The 18,444-nt window shown below is 34.5% G+C and overlaps 1 protein-coding gene across 4 annotated transcripts in view; it reads right to left on the bottom strand.

The window, feature by feature from the left end:
• Positions 1–18,444, bottom strand: part of USP24 (ubiquitin specific peptidase 24) — a 163,949-nt gene that overhangs the window by 127,846 nt on the left and 17,659 nt on the right. For 3 of the 4 annotated variants that reach the window (XM_036911210.2, XM_057500238.1, XM_036911208.2), the window contains exons 2-3: positions 1,618–1,783; positions 241–308 (exon numbers count right to left, since the gene is read on the bottom strand). In XM_036911210.2, coding sequence (XP_036767105.2) covers positions 241–308; positions 1,618–1,783 — 234 coding nt within the window. The remainder of the gene's footprint in view (positions 1–240; positions 309–1,617; positions 1,784–18,444) is intronic. The other variant, XM_036911209.2, reaches the window with a different exon arrangement.

An 18,444-nucleotide genomic window follows, 5' to 3' on the forward strand; every position in this document is an offset into this window, starting at 1 on the left:
CCTATTCTTTAGCAATTAAATAGAAGTAAAAGGGATATTCAACCAAAGACATATACAATTAAACATAAAAGAAGCAAATAATTTAATAGACCTAAATTCTACTTATTTAATATTAGAGGATTCCACAGTTGAACAAAATTCATAAACTGGTCTTACACATATAAAACTAAAACTAAAACAAAAAGCCTATTCATCTTAATCCCACAAGAAAAAAAAAATCAGACTAGCAAATTTTCTTACCTTTTTAAATGCTTCAGGCATACACCTATCCATAAATCTTTTACAATTCTCATCAGACTCTGAAAGACCTTAGTAAAATAAATGAAGCAACATACCTTATTTAGATTTTAGGTACTTTGTAGTAATCATATACATCATTCTAAATACATACAACAGAACTCCTTAATATAGAAACCTTGATTCCTAAGGAATTACTAAAAGGCAGGATGGATATACATATTCTGATGAAGGAACAGGCTGAGAAACAACCACCATATTAATGTATTTATTAAAACAACAATATATTTATTTTTATTAATTATAATTATGCATTTGTTAATACTATAATAAATACGTACGAATTAGAACTAAAGTGGTCAAACTTATGTTTTCATTGTCAGAATAACCTTAAATCATCTGGTTAAATATTCAATAAAACACCACCAACAGGTACTTACTAGCCATTACTGTTTTCCTAAGCAGCTCTATAAAAACACAAATATTCTGAATAAATGCCAATCACTTTTTCCCAAAAATAAACTGAAGGACTCTCTTTAATAAAATGGACAGAACTGCTCCTAGCACACTGTAAGTGATAAATACTTGCTAAGTGAATGAATGAATCCACTGAAATGAATCCATTAGAATAAATTTAAATAAAAAAACCTTGATAATGGATTTTGTTTATCATTGGGAATATTGCTGAACACACTTTTTTTCCCCCAGACCCACTGCCTAGCACATTACCTATACCCTAACAGGAACTCTATAAATGCTGCTGCTGCTGAGGAGCCAGTCATAAATGCACCAGAAAAACCTAGAAGGATCAAATGTAATCCTAATCAAAGTATTTCCTTTTGATATGCCTTATATTTAATCATGGCGGTAAACTATGCACACTTTTAATGAGAAAAAAAAAAATGATCCACAATAGCGGACCAATTCATCTTATAACTGAATTGAATATGAAAGTAAATTATTTTCTCTTTATTTTATTTATAGCATAGAACCTTATGTTGACATCTCTTCTTCCAACCCAGAAATACTTAATCACTTTCTTAGTTTAATATCTGTAAAGGACTTAATAAGCACAAAATGTTTGTTAGTATTACTTTCTTCTCTTACAAAAAAGCCACTGAATTCAGTGCCCCAGCTGTCTGGAAAAAGTTCATTTCGGTTTCTATAAAGACTTCAACTATATTTTAAAGAATCTTACATTCTATAGGAGCTAGAAGAAAACAGTTGATTAAATTAAAAGCTTGCATCATGGGATAAACAAAGACTAAGAGAGTAAATGATTCAAGATTATACAGGTATACAATGACAAGAGTAAAGATTAAAGTCAGGCCTCCCATCAAAAAACAATGTCCTCATGTGTCATGAGGTCTGAACACTTACCAAGTCTTGCTAGGTAGGTAGACGCCAACAGGCATTTGCCTAGTGATTCCTCCCGCTTGTAAGGGATAGACCAATGATCAGTCAAAACACGGCTTTCCAATTCATATAAATTTGTTGTAGGGAATTCAATTCCTTCCCCTGAGCAGTTTCCATTTTCATCATTCTTCTGACAAAAAAGGGATTATGGTTTAAAAAATAATCAACTAATTAGTGACTGCTTAAAAATTTTTAAATTTAACAGTGCAGATGCTTTATCAATGGTAGCTATTAATACCAATAGTGTGGATTCCACATTTCTTTCCCATAATCATATTTTTCACCAAGATTATCTCAAATATTCTCAACTTTTATCACTGCAGCATCCCTTCCTCAGGTGATCCCATCTTTTCCTTAAAAAATGCATTCTCTCAATCTCTCATTATAAAGTATCAAACCCACTCTCACCTACAGCCATTGTATCTCTTATCTGCTATTTTTTCACTAAGGGGATAAGTTTCTCCAAAGAGTTATCTGTATTTGTTGTCTCCAACTCCTCACCACTGCCTCGTTTCTGACACCACACCAATATAGATTTTAGGGTTCCTATTCTCCCAAATTACCTATTGTTATGGTCACCACTCAACACTATACAGGCATACCTCAGAGATATTGTGGGCTCAATTCCAGGCCAGTGCAATACAGTGAATATTGCAACAAAGTGAGTCAAATGAATGTTGTGGCATGTTATACTACACTGTCATCTATTAAGTGTGCGGTAGCATTATGTCTTAAAAAATGTATACATACTCTAATTTAAAAATGTGTTATTGCTAAAAAATGCTAACCATCACCTGAGTTTTCATGAGTCATAATCTTTTTCCTAGCTGAGGGTCTTGTCTTGATGTTGATGGCTGCTGACTGATAAGGGTAGTGGCTCCTGAAGGTTGGGATGGCGGTTCCTGAAGGTTGGGGTGGCTGTGGCAATTTCTTAAAACAAGACAACAATGAAGTCCACATTGAATGACTCTTCCTTTCACAAATGATCTCTCTGTGGTATGTGATGTTATCTGATATCATTCTACCCACAGAACTTCTTTCAAAGCTGGAGTCAGTCTTCTCAAATGCTGCTGCTGCTTTATCAACTAAGGTTATATAGTGTCTAAATCCTTTGCTCTCATTTGAATAATTTGCACCACATCTTCACCAACAGACTCTATCTAAGGAAACCACTTTCTTTGTTCATCCATAAGAAACAACTCCTTACTGGTTAAAGTTTTATCATGAGATTGCAGCAATTCAGTCCCATCTTCAGGCTCCACTTCTAATTCCAGTTCTCTTGCTCTTTCTATTACATCTAGTTACTTCCTCCACTAAAGTCTTGAACCCCCTCAGAGTCATCCAGGAGGGTTGGGATTAACTTATTCCAAGCTCCTGTTAATGTTAATATTTTGGCTTCTTCCCATGAATCATAAATATTCTCAATGGCACCTAGAATGGTGAATCTTTCCAGAAGGTTTTCAATTTACTTTACCCAGATCCATCGGAGGAATCACTATCTATGGCAGCTATAGCCTTATGAAATGTATTTCTTAAATAATAAGTCTTAAAGTTGAAAACGATTCCTTAATCCATGGGCTGCAGAATGGATGTTGTGCTAGCAGGTGTGAAAACAACATTAATCTTGTACATCTCCATCAGAGCCCTTGGATCACCAGGTACATTGTAAATGGGCAGTAACATTTTGAAAGGAATTTTTCTCTGGGCAGGAGATTTCAACAGTGGTCTAAACCATGTTGTGAATAAATGTACTGTCTTTCATCCAGCCTTTATGGTTCTGTTTATAGATCATGGGCAGAGTAGATTTGGTATAATTCTTAAAGACCCCAGGATTTTTGGAAAGGTAAATGAGCACTGGCTTCAATTTAAAGTCACCAGCTGCATTAACCCTGAACAAAAGAGTCAGCCTGTCCTTTGAAGCTTTGAAAGCCTAGCTGTGAAAGACCTAGATGGCATCTTCTTCCAATAGAAGGCTGTTTAGTCTATACTAAAAATCTGTTATTTAGTGTAACCACCCTCATGAATGATCTTATTTACATTTTCTGGATAACTTGCTGCAGCTTCTACATCAGCACTTGCTACTTTACACCTTGTGCTTTTATGTTACACAGATGGCTTCTTTCCTTAAGCCTCATGAACCAACCTCTGCTAGCATCACACTTTTCTTCTGCAGCTTCCTCACCCGTTCCTCACCCCTCTCAGCCTTCACAGAATTGAAGAGAGTCAGGACCTTGCTCTGGATTAGCTTTTGGAGTAAGGAAGGGAATGTTGTGGCTGGTTTGACCTTCTACCCAGACCACTGTCTCTGTATCAGCAGTAAGGCTGCTTCACTTTCTTATTCATGTGTTCACTGGAGTAGCACTTTAAATTTCCTTCAAGAACTTTTGCTTTGCATTCACAACTTACCTAACTGTTTGGCACAGGAGGCCTAGTTTTCGGTCTGTCTTGGCTTTCAACATGCACAGTAAGCTTAATCATTTCTAGCTTTTGATTTAAAGTGAGAGACATGGACTCTTCTTTTCACTTGGACACTTAGAGGCGATTGTAGGGTTATTAATTGTTTTAATTTCAGTATTGTTGTATCTCAGGGACTAGGGAGGCCTGAGGAGAGGGAGACTATATACTACATTACTATAAATTCAGATGTTAACTATAATTCACAGGGAAAACCCTAAGAAAAAAACTTAAAAAATATGGTATAGTGAGAGAAAAAAAGAAGGAAATTAAAATGGCACACTCAAATATATCTACCTAATACAAAAGACGGTAGCAACAGAGGATTAGAGGAACAAAAATGCCTAAGACATATACAGAAAACAAACAGCAAAATGGCAGATGTTAATCTTGTCTTATCAGTAATATGTTAAAATAAAACACTCCAGTCAAAAGGCAAAGGTTTGCAGAATGGATTCTTAATGGTCCAACTATGTGCTGTATGCTGTCTACAAGAGATACACTTTAGTTTCAAAGATTTTAAAGGTTGAAATGAAAGGATAGAAAAAGATATATCATGCACACATAAAAGAGTTGGAGTGACTACATTAGTATGAGACAAAAATAGATGTTACCACAAGAAATATATTACTAGAGAAAAAGAGGGACATTTCATAATGTCAAAAAGGTCAATACAGCAGGAAGATAAAACAAAAGAATGGAAAGACATATAGCATGAGAACAGCAATCAAAAGAGAGCTAGAGTTGCTACCCTAATATCAGAAAAAAATAGATGTCATGTGAAAATTTGTTACTAGAAACAAAGGATTTTTTTAATGATAAAGGGTTATCAATCTATCAGGAAGACATTAACAGTTTTAAACATGTTTGCCTCTAACAACAGAGACACAAGTACAGGAAGTAAAAACTGACTGAATTGGAGAGAAATATACGATTCAACAGGAATAGCTAGAGACTTCAATGCCTCGCTTTCAATAATAAAACTAGGCAAAAGGTCAACAAGGAAATGGAAGAGTTAAATAATACTAAAAACCAACTATAACTTAAAGGCATTTTTAGAACACTTCACCCAGTAACAACAAAATATACATTCTTCTCAAGTGCACATGGAACACTGTCCATGAGAAAATATATGTTAGGTCATAAAACAAGCCTCAATAAATCTGAAAGGAAGAAAATCATACAAAGTATGTTCTCTGACCATAATGGAATGAAATTAGAAATCAATACCAGAAGGAAATCTGGAAAATCCAAAAATATGTAAAAATTAAGCAACATTTCCTGAATGATCAATGAATAAGAAAAGAAGTCACAGGAAAAATTAGAAAATGTTTTGAGATAAATGAAAATTAAAAACAGTATGATAAAATTTATGTGATGCAGTGACTATACGGAAATTAAAAAAAAAAAGATCTCTAATCAGTAATCTAACCAAGTCTTGCAGAGAACTAAAAAAAGAAAAGCAAACTAAACCCAAAGCAAGCAGAAATAAATAAACAATAAAGACTAGAGTGGAAATAAAAGAGAGAAAAGAAAGCAATAGAGACAATAAAACTAAAAATTGGTTCTTTGAAAAGATCAACAAAATGGAGAAATCTTTAGCTAGACTGACCAAGAAAAAAAGACCAAAACTACTAAAATCGAATGAAGGAGGAGGTACCCATATTGACATGCGAAATAAAAAGGACTTTAAGAAATTCTATTGATGATTGTATGCCAGCAAATTAGACATCTCGATGAAATGCAAAAGTTCTCAGGAGGATATAAATTACCAAAACTGACTCCAGAAGAAACAGAGAATCTGAGCAGACCTATACCAAGTAAAGAGAGTGCTTTACTAAAAGCTTCCTGCAAAGAAAAACCCATGACCAGATGCCATTATTGGTTAATTATACCAAATATTTAAAGAACAATTAACATTAATCCTTCACACTCTTCCAAAAAAAGAAAAGGAGGGAATACTTAACAATTTATTTTATGAGGCCAGTATTAACCTGACATTAAAACCAAACAAAACATTTCACATCCATTGGAGGGCTGTTATCAAAACCATAGTGGCAGGAATGTGGAGAAATTGAATTCTTTGTGCATTGCTGGTGGGAATGCAGCCACAGTGAAAAATAGTATGGTAGTTCCTCAAAAAATTAAATGTAAATATTACCACATGACCCAGCAATTCTACTTCTGCATATATATCCAACGAAAGAATTGAAAGCAGGGATTTGAACAGATTTCTATAATGGAGTCAACCCAAGTGTCCATCAATGAATTAACGGATAAACAAAATGTGGCATATACATATAACAGAATATTATTCAACCTTTAAAAGGAAAAAATTTTGACAAATGCTACAACATGCACATACCTTAAAGACATTTTGCTAACTGAAATAAGCCAGTCATCAAAGGACAAATAGAATATGATTTCACTTATATGAGGTAACTAGAATAGTCAGATTCATAAAGTCAAAAGGTAGAATGGTGGTTGTCAAGGGCTGGAGAAAAAGGAGAATGAAGAGTCACTGTTTAATGTGTACATAGTTTCAATTTGGAAAGATGAAAAAGTTCTGGATATGGACGGTGGTGATGGTTTTAAAACAATGGAATGTACTTACTGTCATAGAGCTGTATACTTGAAAATGGCTGAAATGGTAAATTTAATGTTAAGTACATTTTGCTGTAACTTAAAAAAAGGGACAAAGATATCACTAGGGGAAAAAACTCCAAACTACAGACCAATATACCTATGAATATAGATACAAAAATCCTTCATAATAAAGTAGAAAACCAAATCCAGGAATATGTAAAAACGATTATAAACCATGACCATGTGTTATTTATCCCAGGCATGCAAAGTTGGTTTACCATACAAAAATCAATCAATATTACATGCTATAGTAACAAAATACAGGATAAAAAGCTCATGATCATCTCAACAGATGCAGAAAAAATACCCACAAATTCCAACCACCTCTCATGATTAAAAAAAAAGAACGAAAAGGGAATTTTCTCAACCTGATGAAAGTCATCTACAAAAACCTACAATTAACATCATAATAAATAGTGAGAGACTGAGTGCTTTCCTCTAAAATCAGGAACAAGACAAGGATGTCTGTTCTCACAGCTTCCATTCAACACTATACTAGAGTGTCTAGCCAGGACACTTAGGCAAAATAAGAAATAAAAAGCGTTCATTAACATTGAAGAAATGAAGTAAAACTTTATATTCACTGATGACATGATCTTGTATATAGAAAATTCTAAGGAAATCCACAAAAGAACCTACTAGGACTAATAAATGAGTTCAGCAAGGTTGCAGAATCCAGTATCAATATATAAAATCACTTATATTTCTATACACTAACAATGAATAATCCTAGAATAAAATTAAGAACACAATTCATTTATAATAACATCAAAAAGAATAAAATACTTAACAAGTGTACAGGATTTGTACACTGAAAGCTACAAAATGTTATGGAAAGAAATTTAAGACCTAAATAAAAGATACCCCATGCTCATGGATTGGAACTTAATACTGGTATGATGGCAATATTCCCCAGATTGGTCTACAGATGCAATGCAGTGGGTGTTAAAATTCGAGCTGGCTTTAGGAGAAAGACAAGTACAAAATGACTTTACTCATTTGTGGAGTATAACAACAAAGCAAAAACTGAAGGAACACAGCAGCAGACTCACAGAACCCAAGAATGGACTAGTGGTTACCAAAGTTCAAAGGGTTGGGGAGGGTGGGTGGGGAGGGAGAACGGGATTAAGGGGTATTATGATGAGCACACATAATATGGGGGTGCACAGGGACGGCAGTATAGCACAGAGAAGACAAGGAGTGACTCTAATAGCATTTTACTATGCTAATGGACAGTGACTGTAATGGGGTATGTGGTGGAGACTTGATAATAGGGGAAATATAGTAACCACAGTGTTGCTCATGTGAAAGCTTCATAAGATTATATATCAATGATACCTTAATAAAAAATTTTAAAACTTGAAGCTGGCTTCTTTACAAAAATTCATAAACTTGATTCTAAAACACAGCAACACAAGGAGCCTTGAATAGCCAAGATAATCTTGAAAAAAAAAAAAAAACTCCATACTTTCAAAACAGTACAAAGCTATAGTAATCAAGGCAATATCGTACTGGAATAGTGACAAACATACAGATCTGTGGGACTGAAGTGAGATTCCATAAACAAACCCTTGTATTTGTGGTCAATTAAGTTTCAACAAGGGTGACAATATAAACTTCAACAACGGTATAAAAGCAATGGAAGGAGGTTAGCCTTTCAACAAATGGTTCTGTGACAACTGAATATACACAAGAGAATGAAACTGAACCCCTACCTCATATCATATACAAAAATTAACTCAAAATTGCAACACAGGAGTAAATCTATATGACCTTGTATTAGGCAATTATTTCTTGGAAAAGGATACCATAAACAATGACAAAAGAAAAAAAGATTAATTTTGAATCTTGGACTTCATCAAAATTAAAAATTGTACATCAAGGGACATCATTAAAAAAATGAAAAGACAATCACAGAATGGGAGAAAATATTTTATATTTTATATCTGATAACAGACTTTTATCTAGAAGATAAAAGAACTCTTATGATTCAGTTATAAAAAGACAACCCAATAAAAAATGAGCAAAGGATCTAAATGGACATTTCTCCAAAGATGTGCAAGTGGCCAATAATTAGCACATGAAAAGATGCTCAGCCTTATTAGTCATCAGGGAAATGCAAATCAAACACAAAAGATTATCACTTCACACACTCTGGAATGGCTAAAATTAAAAGACAGTAACAAGTATTGGTAAGAATTTGGACAAACTGGAACCTTCATACATTGTTGGTTAGATTATAAAATGGTGCAGCCATTTTGCAAGACAGTTTGGCAGTTCCTCAAAAGTCAATCATACTTCAACAAACAAAGCAATCCTACCTGTAGGTATACTTATGAGATATACCCAAAATAAATGAAACATGTCCACACAAAAACGTGACATGAGTGTTCATAATAGCATTGTTAATAAATCAAAGACTGGTAAAACCCCAAATGGCATCAAAACTAATGAGTGAATACATAAAATATGGTACATCCATACAATGGATTACTTTTTAGCCCTAAAAAGAACCAAGTATTGATACATGCTACAACATGAACTTCAAAAACATTATGCTAAGTGAAAGAAGCCACACATATAAGGTCACATATTATGATTCTATTTATATGAAATATCTAGAATAGCAAACATAGAAAGTAGATTAGTGGTTGCTACAAGATAGAAGGAGAGAGAAAGGGAAAGTGATTGCTAATGAATACAGTTTCTTTTTAGGGGGAAGAACATATTCTGAAATTAGATAATGTTCTAAAATAGTCTAAAAATAAAATGTACAACTGTGAGTGCACAATTTAAAAGGATGAACTTTACGGTATGAGAATTATATCTCAATAAGGTTGTTATTTTCAAAGTTAATTACAAATATGGGGACAGTGAAATAAAGTCTAAATTCACAATTAAAGAGACTAGAAAAAGAAGAAATGAGACCCAAAGTTAGTAGAAGGAGGGATATAATAAAGATCAGAGCAGAAATTTAAGAAAAAAGAGAATAAAACAAAGCAAAAAAAAAAATCAACGCAACCAAGACCTGGTCCTTTGAGAAAATAAAACAGACACACGCCTTACCCAGATTTATCAAGAAAAAAAGAGAACACAAATAAAATCAGCAAGAAAAAAGGAGACGTTACAATGGACACCACAGAAATTCAAAGAATTCCATGAAAAATTATATGCCAAAAAATTGGACAACCTAGAAGAAATGGACAAATTCCTGGAAAAAGACAACCTTCCAAGACTGATACAGGAAGAAACAGAAAATCTGAACAGAGCAATACCAGTGATGAAACTGAATTAGTAATTTAAAAAACTCCCAAGAAACAAAAGTTCTGAACCAGATAGCTTCACAGCTTAATTCTACCAAACATTTAAAGAAGAGTAATACCCATACTTCTTAAAGTATCCAAAAAAGTAGGGGGAAATAGGATGGGAAAAAGTTGTCAGTGTGAGAAGCAAGGCAGAAACCTACTCCCAAAACTACATATAACAGGAAAATATAGCAAATACAACTAATCCTAAAAGAGCCATCCAAAGACTGCAGAACAGACTGCTTACAGCTGGGGAAAAGAGAAGACCTCACAGAAAAGAGTAAAGTAGACAAAGCTGCCATCTAGAGGGATCCAAGCCCTCCCCAAAACCCAGCCCACAGGCAGGAAGAAGAGAAGGGAGCATGGAGGGAATAAAAGTACAGGATTGCTGAACACCCAGTTGTGGAGATCTGCTCTGGGAGCATGAACCCATGTTACTTGGTGCTTTGGAGATTAGCAGGGTTAGAAAGCAAAGACAGGCTGAATACCTGGAGAGACTGAGATTCGAGCCACTTGTGGAGAACAGGTATGCACAACCAGCCTGCCATGAAAAAAAGAAAAGCAGGCACTTTGAAAGACCTCCCAACGGGGAGAAGGATGCTAAAGGAACAAAGATTACATAGAGCTCGCTGCTCAGAAGAAAGGGCAGGTGGACAAAACCATCCCAGAACACTCAGTCCAGGAGGTTGAAAACTCAGAGAGCTTCAGATGCTCCACCCGCTGGCCAGCAATGCAGCCCCATGGCTCCCACTGCAATACACAACCTACTGCTCCTTCCTCCTGGCAGGCACTGGTCTGCATATCTGCTGCCCCCACCATTGTGCCAGCTGCCAGTGCTCTGTGTGCCTGTGACCCTCGCAATTGCTACTCTCTGGAGTGATCAGCAGCTCCAGAGAGTAGAGCTTCTGGGCACTAGAGGGTGCCGTATATACAGAGTTATTATTCCATAGGAATCACTAAAAATATGACACACCAAAAAAAATTGCACAAATATATAGGAGAAGAGGCCAGAAAGAGGGCTAAGTGAAACTGAAATCACCAATCTTCTTGATAAAAATTTCAAAATAAAATCATAAACATGCTCACAGAGCTACAGAAAAATAGTCAAGATCTCAGGGATGACTTCAAGAAAGAGACAGAAATTTTGAAAAATACAGTATCTAAAATGAAACATACAATGGAGGGATTTAAAAGCAGAATAGATGTGGTAGAGGAGATGGTAAATGAATAAGAAATTAGAGAACTGGAAAACAAGAAGCTGATGCACAGAAGGAAAAAAGGATCTCTAGGAATGAAAGAATAATAAGAGAACTGTGCTACCAACCCAAACAGAACATTGTTAGCATTATAGGGGTAGCAGAATAAGAGAGAAAAAGGGATAGAAAGTCTCTTTGAGTAAATAATTGCTGAATAATTCTGGAATCTGGCGAAGGAAATAGTCTCTCAGGTCATGAAAGTGCAGAGATCTCCCAACACAAGGGACCCTAGGAAGACAACACCAAGACATATAATAATTAAAATGGCAAAGATCAAGGACAAGAAGAGAGTACTAAAAGCAGTCAGAGAAAAAAATCCATACAAAGAAAGCCCATCAGGCTATTATCAGACTTCTCAGCAGAAACCTTAGAGGCCAGAAAGGAGTGCATGATATATTTACTGCAATGAAACAGAAGGACTTTGAACCAAGAATACCTTAACCAGCAAGATTATTCTTTAAATTTGAAGTGAGGATTAAACAATTTCCAGATAAGCAAAAGTTGAGGGAATTTACCCCCACAAACCGTCTCTACAGTGTATTTTAAAGAGACTGCTATACATGGAAGTGCTCCTAAGGCTAAATACCTGTCACCACAGAAAATAAAACCACAGTAAAGGAAGCAGACCAATTAATTATTAAGCAAATGCAAAATTAAATCAACTACTCACACAGTCAAGGGGATACACAAAGAGTACAGAATATAATACCTAATATATAAAAAGCGGAGGAGGACGAAGACAGAAAAAAAAGAACCTTTAGACTGTGTTTGAAATAGCATACTAAGTGAGTTAGTTAAGTTAGACTCTTAGATAGTAAGGAAGCTGTCCTTAAACCTTTGGTAACCACAAATCTAAAACCTTCAATGGCAAAAGTACATATCATCAATAATCACCTGAAATGTAAATGGACTGAATGCACCAATCAAAAGACAGAGTTACAGAATGGATAAAAACAACAAGACTCATCTATATGCTGCCTACAAGAGACTCACTTCAAACCAAAGACATCACAGATGAAAAGTGAAGGGATGGAAAAATATACTTCATCCAAATAATATGGAGAAAAAAGTAGGAGTAATACTACTTACACCAGACAAAACAGGTTTCAAAACAAAGAAAGTAATGAGAGTCAAAGAAGGACATTACATAATGATAAAGGGGTCAGTCCAAAAAGAGGATATAACCATTATAAATATCTATGTACCCAACATAGGAGCACCTAATATGTGAAACAAATACTAACAGAACGAAACAGGGAAACAGAATGTTATGCATTCATTTTAGGAGATTTCAACACACCGCTCACTTCAAACAACAGATCAACCAGACAGAAAATAAATAAGGACACAGAGGCACTGAACAACACATTAGAACAGACGGACCTAACAGACATCTACAGAACTCTACACCCAAAAGCAGCAGGATACACATTCTTCTTAAGTGTACATGGAACCTTTTCCAGAATATATCACATACTAGGCCACAAAAAGAGCCTCAGTAAATTCAGAGACTGAAATGGTGACAACCAGCTACTCATATACAAAAGTATGAAATTAGAAATATATTATGCAAAGAAAACAAAAAAGCCAACAAACACATGGAGGCTTAACAACATCCTCCTAAATAATCAATGGATCAATGACTGAATAAAACAGAGAGGAAGCAATATATGGAGACAAATGAAAACAACTCAATACCCCAATACCTGTGGGATGCACCAAAGGCAGTCTAAGAGGAAAGCATACTGCAATACAAGTTTACCTCAAGAAAGAACAATTCTAAATGAACAGTCTAAATTCAGAATTACTGAAACTAGAAAAAGAAGAACAAATGAGGCCCAAAATCAGTAGAAGGAGGGACATAATAAACATCAGAGCAGAAATAAATGAAATCAAGAAGAGCAGAACACAAAGAATCAATGAAACCAGGAGCTGGAACTTAGAGAAAATAAACAAAATGGATAAACCCCTAGCCAGACTTATCAAGAAAAAAAGAGAGTCTACACACATAAACAGAACTGGAAATGAGAAAGGAAAAGTCACTACAGACACCACAGAAATACAAAGAATTTTTGGAGAATACTATGCAAAATTATATGCTAACAAATTGGATAGCCTAGAAGAAATGGACAACGTTCTAGAAAAATACAACCTTCTAAGAATGACCCAGGAAGAAACAGATAATCTGAACAAATTACTAGCAATGAAATTGAATTGGTAATCAAAAACTACCTAAGAAAAAAATGCCTGTACCAGATCGCTTCACTGTTGAATTTTATCAAATATTTAGAGACAACTTAATACACATCCTCCTTATTGTTTTCCAAAAAGTAAAAAAGGAGGGAATACTTCCAAACTTATTCTATGAGGCCAGCATCACTGTAATACCAAAACTAGGCAAACACACCACAAAAGAAAATTACAGACCATATCCCTGGTGAACATAGATGCAAAATTCTTCAACAAAATATTGGCAAACCAAATTCAAAAATACATCAAAAAGATCATCTATCATGATCCATTTTTCCAGGATTTATTTCAGGGATATAAGTATGGTACAATAGTAGAAATTCCATCAACATCATACACCACATCAACGAAAAGAAGCACTGAAATAACACGATCATCTCCATAGATGCTGAAAGAGCAATCAACAAAATTCAACATCCATTCATGGTAAAAACTCTCAACAAAATGAATACAGAGGGCAAGTACCTCAACATAAAAAGGCCATATATGACAAACCCACAGACAACATCATACTTAACAGCAAAAAGCTAAAAGCTTTTCCTCTAAGATCAGGAATAAGACAAGGATGCCCACTCTCCCCACTTTTATTCAACAGAGTACTGAAGGTCCTAGCCACAGCAATCAGACAACACCAAGAAATAAAAGGATCCAGATTGGTAAGGAAGAAGTTAAACTGTCCATGTTTGCAGATAACATGATTGTATGTAAAAATCCTAAAGAACCCACCCCAAAACCACAAGAACTAATAACTGAATTCAGCAAACTTGCAGAATACAAAATTAATACACAGATATCACCGGCATTTCTATATATGAACAATGAACTAGAAGAAAGAGAAATCAGGAACACATTTTCATTTACAACCGCACCAAAAAGAATGAAATACCTAGGAATAAACCTAACCAAGGAGGTGAAAGACCTATTCAAGACATTCATGAAAGAAATTAAAGAAGACACCAATAAATGGAAATACATCCCATGCTCATGGGTAGGAAGAATTAATATTGTCAAAATGGCAATCCTGTCTTAAAGCAATCTACAGATTCAATGCAATCCCTATCAAAATACCAACAGGACTCCTCAACAAACTAGAACAAATAGTTCTAAAATTCATATGGAGCCACAAAAGACCCCAAATTGTCAAAGCAATCCTGAGAAGAAAAAACAAAGCAGAGGGGATTATGCTCCCTAACTTCAAGCTCTAAAGCCACAGTAATCAAGACAATTTGGTACTGGCACAAGAACAGACTGATAGATCAATGGAACAGAATAGAGAGCCCAGATATAAACCCACACATATATGGCCAATTAATATATGATAAAGTAGTCATGAATACACAATGGAGAAGAGACAGCATCTTCAATAACTGGTGTTGGGAAAACTGAACAGCTACATGCAAAAGAATGAAACTGGATTACTGTCTAACTCCAAACACAAAGGTAAACTTGAAATGGATTAAAGCCTACATGTAAGACAAGAAACCATAAAACTTTTAGAAGAAAACATAGTCAAAATCTCTTGAACTTGAGTATGACAAGTTTTTCCTGGACACATTTCCTCATGCAAGGGTAACAAAATGAAAAATGGACAAGGGGGATGACATCAAACTAAAACACTTCTGTACAACAAAGATACCATCAACAGAACAAAAAGGCAACCTAAAGCATGGGAGAATATATTCATAAACAATTTATCCAATAAGAGGTTAACATCCAAAATATATAAAGAACTCATATGACTCAACCCCAAACAAATAAATAACCCAATTAAAAAAATGGGTGGAGGACCTGAACAGACATTTCTCCAAAGAGGAAATACAGATGGCCAATGGGCAAATGAAAAGATGATCCACATCACTAATTATCAGGGAAATGCAAGTCAAAACCACAATGAGGTATCACCTAACATCAGTTAGAATGGCCACTTTCCAAAAGACAAGAATTAACAAATACTGGCAAGGATGTGGAGAAAAGGGAACCCTCCTACTATTGGTGGGAATGCAAATTGGTATAGCCACTGAGGAAAGCATATGGAGGTTCCTCAAAAAACTAAAAATAGAAATACCATATGACCCAGGAATTCCACTCCTGGAATTTACTAAAAGAAAACAAAATCCCTGGTTTGACAAGATATATGCATCCCTATATTTACTGACACATTATTCACAATAGCCAAGATATGGGAGCAACCAAAGTGTCCATCAACAGATGAAAAGGATAACAAAAGATGTGGTACATATACACAATGGAATATTATTTGGCCATAAAAAAGAAAGAAAATCCTGCCATTTGCAGCATCATGGCTGGAGCTGGAGGATATTATGCTAGTGAAAAGCCAGGCAGAGACAGACAATTACCATATGATTTCACTTATCTGTGGAAGCAAAAACAAAACTAACTATACAAAATAGCACTAGACTCAAAGACACTGACAAATGTCTAGCGGTTACCATGGGGGAGTGGCTAGGGTGGAGGGGGTGGGAAGGGTGAGGGGGATAAAGGGCACAAAAATTTCAATCATAATAAAAGTTGGTTACAGGGATGGTAGCACTGCATGGAGAATACAGCCAATTATTCTCTAACACCTTCCTATGTTGACAGATAGTAAGTGGGAGTGAAGATTTAATAATATGGGTAACTGCTGAACCACTGTGTTGTATACTTGAAACTGATATAAAACTGTTTATCAACAATACTTCAATTAAAAAATAAGTTAAATGATTACAGTCATCAGGTGTAAGTATATAAATATCATATCTATGAATTTCAAAATGAAGAGTTGTACCTGATGATCTATAATAAAAATGATAATATGCCCAGTAGACAGTTTTAAACAGTAACTTAAAATATAATATATTTAAGACCTAACAGGAGAAAAATTTCACGCGGCCTCTTAAGCAGTTAACATGCTTGGTCTTCAAAAAGAAGAAAATGAAAAAAAAAAAAGAAGAAAATGGACACAGTATAACCTAGGGTTAAGGAATGATGCAAAGCAGCATTACATTTTGAGGAGGTTGCTGTCAACACAGAGACAGGGAATCACAAGACAAGAGGAAATAGTGACATGAACCCATATTTAGGTTGGTTTAATATTTTTGAGTCATCACTATTGAGTAGAGCCTATCCTTGGCAAGTATTACATCTTGAGCAAGAGAACACACACAAAGCAGCTCAGAATTGTCTTATTTCAAAACAGCTCCCAACAGACATAAGAATTGGGATTTTAATAAGAACTCTAATTCTATTATAGTAATATACTAATTTCTCATTAAATGCCAAATCCAAATGATACCCAACTAACCATTAACCCAAGCAATGACTCCAAACTGATTAGAGTACACTTACCAAAAGCTCACTATGTTCCAGACAAGGTGCTTAGTGCTGGGGAACAAGATAAAGACACAATTCCTGTTTTTGAAGAGCAGGACAGTGTAGAAGCAGAGAAGGTGTTGTGCTTGGATGTGCAGTGGGGATGTAGGCAAAGTTGAAGAAGTTTAAAGGAAATAGTATTCCAGGCAGAGGGTTACAGAGTGTATTATTTTCAAAACGAGTATTACTTAATATTTCAAGTATATTCATTTTGAAATTTCATTTAAAATTTAAAGATACTTGATTTTTAAAATGGTTTACAATTCTTAGGTGAATTCAGCATTTGTTGGAGATGTACAATTCTGCCAGCAAGGCAGAAGAGTAATGAGCTCTCAAATAGTTTTTCAATGTCACTTTTAACCTCAAAATTTTCAAATAACACTGAATCTTGTATATTAAATCATCCAAGAAAAATAACAGATGACCTAATGCGTTAAATCATGATTTCCAAATTGGTCATTTCAGGATCAATCAAAACAATTAACATTGTTAGACATATAATCAGGCTATTCTCAAACATATAATCTTATTTATACCCCTAAATAGAATGAAAATATAAACTAGGCCTCTGTAGCTCCCGTAATACTTGATAGTGTCGTAAGTATGTAGAAATTCAAATAGTTGTGATTATAACTTCATCTATTGGCAAACTGTTCATAAAGCTTTTTATTTACTTACTTAGAAGGACAACTTAGAACTTTTAATTGTTGGAAATGAACTTTTTCAAGGAATTGATAAATGCTGTCACTGTAGAGTGTCAATCTACCCCCAAAGAGTTTAGCAAAGATCTTTAGATTTAACAAATGGATTATTTCAACAGAAATATTTTTCTGTATGAAACCTTCCATTTACAATTAGACATATTCATATATGTCACTACCCATATTCAGAATCTTGCCTGTGTGAGAAATGCAGATGAACCAATGTGAATAAGGGCAGTATCTTAATTGGGGACTGAGTACATAAGATAATAGTTTATTTAACCTTTGCAAATAAGTCTTAAAATATCATCACATAAGCTTTTAAGTTAATAACAGAATTTCTCATTTAAAAAACTACTTTGAGTTTTAAAAAAGACAAGCCCTTTGCTCTTGAACTCAGTAAATTATATCATTATATAACTTAATAAGGATATATAAAGATTATGTCCTTATATAATTATATATATATATTATGCAATATATACATATATTATGCAATATATATATATATTATGCAATATATATAATATCCTTAAAATATATCCTTACTTAAGGATATATTATTAAAATTTAATCCTTTGTTTAAAAAGGCAAAACCTACTCACATAGGTTCCGCCTATGCCTGTTAGTTTAGAGATAAATGCCTGTCTACCCAACGACACAATAAATACAGATAAAGAAAATTATGCAACTTAATAGACAGTAGATTGCCAATATTGCTTAAGATTATTTTAATACTAAATTCAATTACTGAACTGTTTTATTAACCAATAGTGTACTCAAAAGAGCTTCTAAGTTTCTGATTAATAT

The sequence above is a fragment of the Manis pentadactyla genome, chromosome 4 (assembly GCF_030020395.1).
Source record: "Manis pentadactyla isolate mManPen7 chromosome 4, mManPen7.hap1, whole genome shotgun sequence".
NCBI classification, from domain to species: Eukaryota; Metazoa; Chordata; class Mammalia; order Pholidota; family Manidae; genus Manis; species Manis pentadactyla.